The 9,073-nt window shown below is 29.5% G+C and overlaps 1 protein-coding gene across 2 annotated transcripts; it reads right to left on the bottom strand.

Annotated features, from left to right (window-relative positions):
• Window positions 1-890: 890 nt before the first annotated feature.
• LOC108689815 lies at window positions 891-3,985 on the bottom strand. Of its 2 annotated transcripts, none has more exons than XM_018196755.1 (4): window positions 3,769-3,985; window positions 3,318-3,401; window positions 2,256-3,072; window positions 891-2,089 (listed from the first exon to the last, which is right to left on the bottom strand). In XM_018196755.1, the coding sequence occupies exons 2-4, from the start codon at window positions 3,354-3,356 to the stop codon at window positions 891-893; spliced, it is 2,055 nt and encodes a 684-aa protein (XP_018052244.1). In that variant the 5' UTR covers window positions 3,357-3,401; window positions 3,769-3,985. The 2 variants fall into 2 exon arrangements, with proteins under 2 accessions (XP_018052244.1, XP_018052243.1); XM_018196754.1 differs by having other exon boundaries at window positions 3,789-3,985.
• Window positions 3,986-9,073: the final 5,088 nt, after the last annotated feature.

Raw genomic sequence — 9,073 nt, 5'->3', positions numbered from 1 at the left:
AAATAAATAATTATAGTTTTTACATGTATAATTATAAGTTAACCTGGAATCAAGAAATGATCTTTTTGTTTTCTTTCATTGTACTTATTCTTTTCTTTTGATTTTTCTATTAGAAAATACAATAAAGACCAAAGATTAAGATATATCTTTTATAAATAAAACTCTTACATTACTATTTACGTTGTTTAATAAATGTTTAATAAAATTTTTTTTGCTATATTAATTTTTTCGTTCACTATACATGATACTTTATAGATCTTCGTTTAAAATTAGGAATTAATGTGATTTTTAATGAAGAACAAAATGCAAATAAGTAGATATTTATTATTTTATAACTTTCGATGAAAATTATACAATCTGAATATAAAAAAATTGTAAAGGCACAAATACAGTATACTTTCAAGGTGTATACTTTAAAATTATCTCAAATTGTTCATCTTTACAATAGCTTAGATATAGATATTATTCGTATTACAATATTTTGGAAATACATAATACTATTCATTTATTTAAGACACTTCGGTGCCAAAAAACATGTTTTAAATATACGTATAAGATTTTTCAAGATTTCATTATATGATTATATTTAATGTGAGACATTGATGTGTATCTTTTGATATTCGCTTTCAATCAATAGTTTCTGATATATTTAATATATATTATATAAGAAAAAAACAATTTAATCAATGTTATCTTAGTATAAATCGCGTGCATCTCAAAATTTTAATATCCTACTTTAAAGCTTAAATTTTATTGCCGCTATAAATATTATTATATATTTCTTGCTGCTTAGTATATATTTTTATAACAATTGTTGCTTATTAATTACTATATATACATAATTTTTCTAATTTCGCTTTTTTATGTTAATTATATGGAATTCATATTCTCTATTCATTTTTATGCAAAATAGAAGCTATATATTTCTCAAAAGCATTACATAAATTACTAGCCAGCATATCAATTGCTTCAAAAATTGCAATGATAATTCTTTGCAAAATCTTATTGCTGCAAACGCTTTGCGGACATAAAGTTATACCCCATTGCTTTAGGTTAGCCTTACAATATTGCCAAACAAAAGTAAAAGTCAGGAGTAAAAAATCGTCCATATTTTTGGAACGTTTTATTAATTTTTCAGTGATTTTAAACAGCATCTCTAAGTAATTTTTATTAATTTGTAGAGAACTCATCTCCCTTATTAAAGGTTCAAAGTCAGGCATTATCGGTAGTTTTTTGCTTTTAGGACAGTCGTCGCTTACATACAACTTCGATAATAAATCACAAAGTGCTTTTGTTAATTGTTCAATAAGCTCATTATCATTATTCGATGAATCAGATGACTCGATTCCGATAAATATGCCCAGTTTTATAAGATGAGTAACAAATTCGATAGGATCTAACAATGTGATACCATTGACTTTTAATCCACCACGATTAATTGACCATACGATCTTATGCGAAGTACTGTCTGTCCGGTTACCACCATTGGCTGCAGGCTGATTTGACAAAAGATCTTGACGATGTTTTATATAAAGTATTACTTCCGCATTTTCGGATATTTTACATGTATTATTTTCGGCAGCTTTCCTTACAATTTTATTGAATTTTCTACGAATACGTTTGGTAACCAAATCATTCTTATAATCATTGATAATTTTACTTTGAGTACTCTCGATTATATCGCTAGCAAATTGAATCTTAACTACGGAACTATAGAAAAACATAAGATGCGTCGCCAAATTTAAAGCATCTATGACATCGAAAGTCTTCTCTTTTTTATACTTATCATACATACAGTGACTCTGATATATGACGCCAATACCACTCAAGATCAGACTACCACCTTGTACAGTATTAAATGCCACTCTTGCAAAAGTATTTACTCTCATACCACGTGCAGCAACATTGGAAATAATCGCTGATCCTCCCATTGCTCCTAAACCAAATGCAGTACTGGTCATGCTGAGATAATGTGTAAATGCTTCTTTGTCCAAAACATGAATAGATTCTTCATGATTACTGCGGTCTATTAATTGTTGGGTATTTCGACCGAATGACCAAGCACTAGTCGCAGTAGCAGCAGCAATTCCTAATAAACGTGAAAAAATAGAATGTAATTCTATCTTATATCTTTATATATTATATAATATATAGTATTGAAATAAATCCTGGTATAAATATCATAACTTATATAATTAATATTTAATATGATAAATTGATTTTGCATCAATTAAGGCTAATTAAGACTAATTTACCTGATATAGCAACAGCTGGTCCAACAGGTGTGAACAGTGCCGCGATACTCAAACCAATTGTGCCAAATCCGACGACAGTAGACGCGACATCCATTCCTTTACAGAATTTTACATTCCATTTACATGAAGGAGACTCCAAAATTTCCAGCCAAACTGTTGAATAATCCTCTGTAGGACAATAAGCTGGATCTGATTCATAAAAACCATGTTTTGGAAGAACCATAGTACACTCTGGTAATTTATTATTTTCTATATAATCTGTCCAATTTTTGTATACTCTGCTAGTGACATCAATGTATAATGTTTCATACTGTACTTCATCAGTTGATGTATTGTCTTGTTTTACTTTCTTTGTAGTTCCATACTTTTTCTTATTTCTGATTGTAAAAATAGGAATAGGCATTACAAAATCAGGCATATCTTTGTCTGCTTCTTCTTTTACTTTTTTTTTCTTAGACCTTACATTTGTTTTAGGATGGAATATCATATTATAAATTACACCGTAGTAAATTGATCCAGAGTCATCGGTTTCTACTGAAGATGTACATATTTTATCATATATCTTATTTATGACTTTTTGAGCGTCTTCTGAATAACCTACTGTCTCAACTACATCTGCATCATTTGGATTCTCTGTTTTGCAATAACAGTGATCTTTTTCTGTACTTGTACTTTTGATATTCTCTGGTGGACCATAAATTGCAAATCCAATGTTTTGTTTTAGATATTCATGTTCATTGTCTTTATATATTGTGCAGTCAGGAAGATTCTCAAATAAGTATTGTTGCTGTTGTATAGCAAAAGTCTTCATAGCTTCCTAAAAAATAAATTTATCATTAACAATACATTCAAAAATTTTTGTTTCTGATAAAATTAATTGAAAAAAATTATCAAGTGATTAATTCCTCTATTATCAGTTAAATTCAAGTTTTAAATTGTATTTTTGGAATGAAACAAGATGGTAAACTGAGTGAATATAGTTAACTAACGTTTGAAGAATTAGTATAAAAAGTTATTAATGTTCATATAATGTTGCATATAATGTATTAAAAGACAACTTACCCAACATATGTCTGTAACTTCTTCTTCCTCTGTAGCCATTATGATCACAAAATCTTTTAGATGTTATAAACAATCCTTTTTTTGCTAAATAAAAAAATTATATTAATAATTAATATGTTTTTCCAACATTTTTCTGACAAAGTAATGTTTGTTAATTTGATGAATTTAGAATAAAAATTATTTATCGATCGAATATCAAAAGTTATTGTTAAAAAATCTTTTTACATCTATTTAAAATCTATTACGATATTTGTTATATTGCATATTATGTGCAATTTATCTAATTTAAGGAGATGACATCATTCTTGATGAATCTTAACCTCAATTAACTGAATTGTAATATTAGTTCAATATTATTTTTTATATGAAATATTTAGTAATATTATATCAAAATCATTACACATATCAACATTTTTTTATTTAATTCTAAAATTTAATTACAAAAACTCACTTTAATCACTGATTCCTTACTTGTTTAAATTGGCTTAGAACTATCGCTATTTTTCTGTCAGAACTTCTTATATATGTACTAATCTAAAAAATGATTAATATTCGTAACAATTCACGATAAGTTGAATCACGTTATAAGCGTTTTATAAAAATCGGGATCCCCCAAAGATATCTTGGAAACGTCAGTGGTTTTAACGTGCTAATATCAAACAATCTAATTTGTGACTTGTGCTATTCGATTGTAAGGTCCTGCGCACAATAAAAGGAACAAGGAATAATAAACGATATTAACCTATTAGAAATCGGATACATCGGAATACACTGTTTCTGATAGGTTGAAATCGTTTATTTTTTATTTCTAATTTCTTATTTCTTCTATTGTGCACAGGACCTAACACGATCGGGTGTAATTACATTTTTATTAAGAACAAAATTCAATGAAGTGTTATGGTGTAGAAGCAAACAAGACATCAATGATGTCTTATTTATATATTAAATTAAGAAAAAAGTCCCTTTACAAGTTGATAAAAAGATTTTTTTAGCAACCCATGTATTCTACTTTTTAAAAAATGACAATTACATTACTTGATAGAGCAATGTTTCAGCTTTAAGAAGCTTCTGTATTTTAAATTGCGATGATTTTTAATGGAACTACGAGCAATAGGATCGGTCTCACCAACTCCGATTAACTTAATCGATTGATTGTTACATTGGAACCATAATGAGAATTAAACGATTCAAAAGTAACAAAAAGTCACAATACGTTTCTCTTTTGTTAAACATAACATTGCGCGGATTTGATCGTGTAACAAAGAGTTATTACAAACTAATTATCGCGTATTGTAACACAATTTGAAATATATAAGTACAGGTGAATTATGTGAGTGCGTAACGAATCTAAGAAATAAAACAATAAAGCCTATCGTCGGAGAATATACAAAATATAACGAATAGATTATTTTACTTTTTTTCTGATATCTGTTAATATTTCGATGGTTGGCGCATGGCCTTGACTGGGGATAGCACGGGGCGGCGCGGGGTGTCATATTTACGCAGTTTATGCGTAGTCATCGCTCACTGCGTAGTCATTTATTTGTCGACGCTTGTATAGGGTAGTCGTGTCGCTCTTCTTTACATAATTCTTTTTGAAATATATTTGCGACAAATACTATACCAGATAATATAAAACATCGTACTTGAGACTTCAAAAACTTATGTGAAATATTAAATAAGTATTAAATCAATCAGAAAAAGATTTTTTAAAATAATAAATACTAAATAACTGCTTCATTATCTTTATTTATAAAATACATATTTTAAATAAAAATGTTTTAAATTCGATCGATCCCCTGACTGATACGATTTATTTAAAAAATATAAAATAAATTTCGGAAACTTGTTTAAAATATTATTTAAGAAATACATCAGAAAAAGTTATTTAAAATAATAAATATTAAATAATCCTTTTATCTTTTTTATTAAAAGTATACATTTTAAATAATTTTATTTTAAATACGACTAAGTCCTATATTAGTATTATATGTAGATAACTTGTCTTTATACTGAGTAAAAAAAGTATAATTTATAAATTAATATTTTTGCCGAAGGAAACAATTTCTTATATCAATTTTCTCAGAACTTATAGCTTTCTAATTTTATAGAGGCGAGTTGTATGTGATACATTATATCGTGGTATATTGAAAAAAAAATAATTATTTTAGAATTTCAAATATTTTTTTATCGATTAAGCTGACAAAAGACAAAAGGTAAAAAGTAATTTGCTAATGTAGTTTTTTTTAATTGCTCATGTAAAGTGTTTCTGATATTTCAACGATTTTTATTGCTTTCTTTAATGATTTATAATTAAGTCAAGATTGATAATATGTTATATATTCTTTAAATAAAGATAAATGCAAATATTTTTTTTAATTATGAAACAATTTGGACTAAATAAAATAATATATATGAATAGCATACATACATGTATACATTTAGCGATAAATAATTTAAATATAATTTACCTATTACTTTTTCCGGATTAAGAATGCTAAATAAGACGAGGGTGATAGAATTAAACGAAGGTAACAAAAACCACAAGGCATCAATCTTTTATTTTAAAAACATTATGTACATTGCTCGAATTTTGTAATAAAAAGTTATTATACTAATAATTATCACAATTAAAATATCTAAGATATTCATGAGTGTGTGCATAATGAATGTAAGAAGTAAAACTAACGCCTATTAATCGGAGAATATTAAAAATAATACGAATAGAATATTTAACTTATTTCGTTAAAAATGCGTTAATATTTCGACGGTTGGCGTGTGGCCTTGCGGTTGTTTTGATGCGGAAGGACGGATGGACAGCGCGTGATCATGTTTACGCGTAGTTACCGCACAGTTATTCCTTTACTGAGACTCGTACAGGTAGATAATCGTGTCGCATATCGCTCTTCTTTACATTTCTTTATAAAACGTAATCGCGAAAAATGCTAGATATAATATGAAACATTGTACTTTATCAATACTCACAGTATACTAGCTTGCACGATTAATTATTCATATAAAAGGATCGAGATGACAATCATGGAACATATATTTCGTACGGTTCATTTGTTTCTAATTAAAACGCGATGGAAAACGGAACTTATTACTATTTCGCGATATTTAGAGATGACAATTATTTTTGTTTAACGTAAAATTTTCTCTCGCTTGAGTGTAACTCTTGATTATACTACAAACGATATCACGCAATTCATGTGCGATTCCTATTATACTTCCACATTTAATATAGTTTGTGTAATTAATAATTTAATTAATTTTTCGTTTTCGTGCATCTTTGATACGAGCCGTATAAAAAATTTTGCATTATTTGTCGATAATAAAAGAAATATTTCTCTTTTCTAGCTCATCCCATTATTAATTCTAATCATATCTTACACATCATAATAAGAGATTCAAGCCTTGTGTATTACATTTTTCAGATAATATTTTCCCTCTCATGGGTACACCTTGACGTGGTGAGAGGGCTCAGTACCCGGAGGATATACACGAAAAGAATGGTTTTTCTTAAATATCTAAAAATTTTTGGATTTATTTAAATGATATATCTAGATAAAGTTTTAGATATTGAGTAAAATCATTCTCTTCGTGTAAAAATCCAACGACGGGGAAGCTAACGTACCCTCGTCCGTCGATTTAATTGAAAGTAAACGAACCGCAGCCGGTTCGTCGCGTCGCGCGTTTCGGGAGTGTCGTCAAAGTTATCGGACTTAATAGACTTTTGACAAAATCTATTCGAATGGCATTCTAATTCGACGATGGAATCATATCTTCGATGTTTCGATAGGAAAGTGGAACTCTCTTTGGGACGTTGCTGAAGTGGTCACGGTCACTGCAACGCTCTCACACCAAGTGCTTCAGGCACGAGGTGATGCCGCTAATGTCACACACTTCGCAATGGTGTTGTGTTCGCGCGGTTTAGCAATTATTGTTACTGTCGGCTAATTGAGGACACGCTCTGTCTACCGGCAAACGGTTCGGCCCTTAGCGGTAAGAAGTGATTAATTGACTCGGATTCGTCTCTGGGTTTGTATTCTGTAACTCGGATTATGCAGTTGTTATGAACACATAACGATTGCATAACGAGTTGTAGAATTCTGCCCTGGTGGGTTGCCTAAAAAGAGTTGTGTAACTCGTCAGGGCGCTCATTTCTCTGCGTTTATCTACCAGTATCTGAATGATTCTTGCGTTTAATATGATTCGGTCAGAGCCTAGCTCTAGTCTTTTAAAAGACTAGCTCGTGACGAGGGGTTGGAATCCATTTCCCGAATTGTCTAGATTGTTAGACAATCGGCAATGGTACCAACTTTTTTCTTATTAGAGGCGCTTGTCACGTCTGCCAGTCTCTTGGAATCGCTCGTGGTATAGCACCACTTGTGTCCCACTAGAACTAGCAGTTAGGGCGTATGACTGAGTCAATGTTATACGTGATGTAGGCGTAAACCAGAGGTGACGGATTCGATACGATCGATTTCATCTTCTTTCGTGCGGGGCTTAACTCTTGTTCGGCATTCATCGTGTGTTCCGCAAGTACTCGTCGACGTGTGGTGTTGATTCCACCAATCGAAATAGTAGTTTTATCATGGGTTTTGTAAACGTGGAGTCGCAGTGTCGCGCGAAAGACTTTTATAAATGAATAGTCCACGCGCATTTACAGTTTTACTATTCGCGAGTGTTTTACGCGAGTGTCCTGTGCGAGAGGATGTCAACCCGATTCTGAGAGGAGGAGGAGGTCTAGAAGAGGCATCGGGCACCGGCGGAGCAACCTTGCGGTAAATATTTTTTGCTTATGTAAAATCAATATCTTTTTTCTATTTATTCTTAAATCGTTTTATTTTGCATGATTTAAAAATGATAAATTAAAAAAAGGATTATTTTAAAATTATTTTGAAATTTCAAAAAATATATACGAATTTTTAAGATCTGTTTTAAAAAATGTGTAATTATTTTATAAATATCTAACTCAATGATTCATTAAAAGAGTCGATGCTTATAAAAATTATATATTTTGAAAATTATATGATTATTTTAAGAAAACTTCACGTTTTTTTTTAATATTGCTTGTGTTCTTTCTAGTTCTTTCTAGTTTGTTATAATTCGAATTTTATATTTTTTTGTTACAGAATCATCGTAGCGACGTTGCAGATTGACTCCGCTGCGCGTCGGGTTGGTGAGTGAATTAATGTTTTTATTGAGGTAACGAATGTGTGGTAATTTTATTAATATATTATATATCTATAAATGCATATATGCATTAATTTAATACAAATATACAGATAAATATATGTAACATTCCATACATCCGTTGTCTTAAAATGGATAAGTTAGAACAGATTAGGATAAACTTAATCCTGGATGTCTTCTTATTATTGAATGTATTTTGCATGCACTGTTAAATTTATAATGTAACATTACACCCAGTTTGAGTTATTTCTAATTATTCCTATATGTCGCTTTACACAATATCTCGTTAATTTAACTGTAAGAATAGAGTAAAACTATTTAACTCAGGAAGATTATTCAATTTAGCTCAAATTTTGTTTGCTAATTTATATGTTGATGTGAACGCTTTGATACGAAATAACTCAAACTCGGTCTGATAATTTAAGTTCAGAAATATAATAAAAAATAGATTGTTTCAATGGTCGTATTTTATACAATAAAGTAACTCGGAAAAAAATATTTATATATAATTATATATAAATATATATAATTATATAAAATTATATATATTTTTATAT

The sequence above is a fragment of the Atta colombica genome, unplaced genomic scaffold (assembly GCF_001594045.1).
Source record: "Atta colombica isolate Treedump-2 unplaced genomic scaffold, Acol1.0 scaffold277, whole genome shotgun sequence".
Lineage (NCBI taxonomy): Eukaryota > Metazoa > Arthropoda > Insecta > Hymenoptera > Formicidae > Atta > Atta colombica.
This window is presented reverse-complemented; position numbering and strand designations above follow the sequence as displayed.

Bases quoted from the DNA above. Each gene is read 5' to 3' on its own strand.
- LOC108689815 (XM_018196755.1), bottom strand. From the start codon at position 3,356: ATGGCTACAGAGGAAGAAGAAGTTACAGACATATGTTGG. The intron at 3,073-3,317 runs GTAAGTTGTCTT...TTTATTTTTTAG, and splicing joins AAGTTACAGACATATGTTGG to GAAGCTATGAAGACTTTTGC. The intron at 2,090-2,255 runs GTAAATTAGTCT...CACGTTTATTAG, and splicing joins ACCAGCTGTTGCTATATCAG to GAATTGCTGCTGCTACTGCG.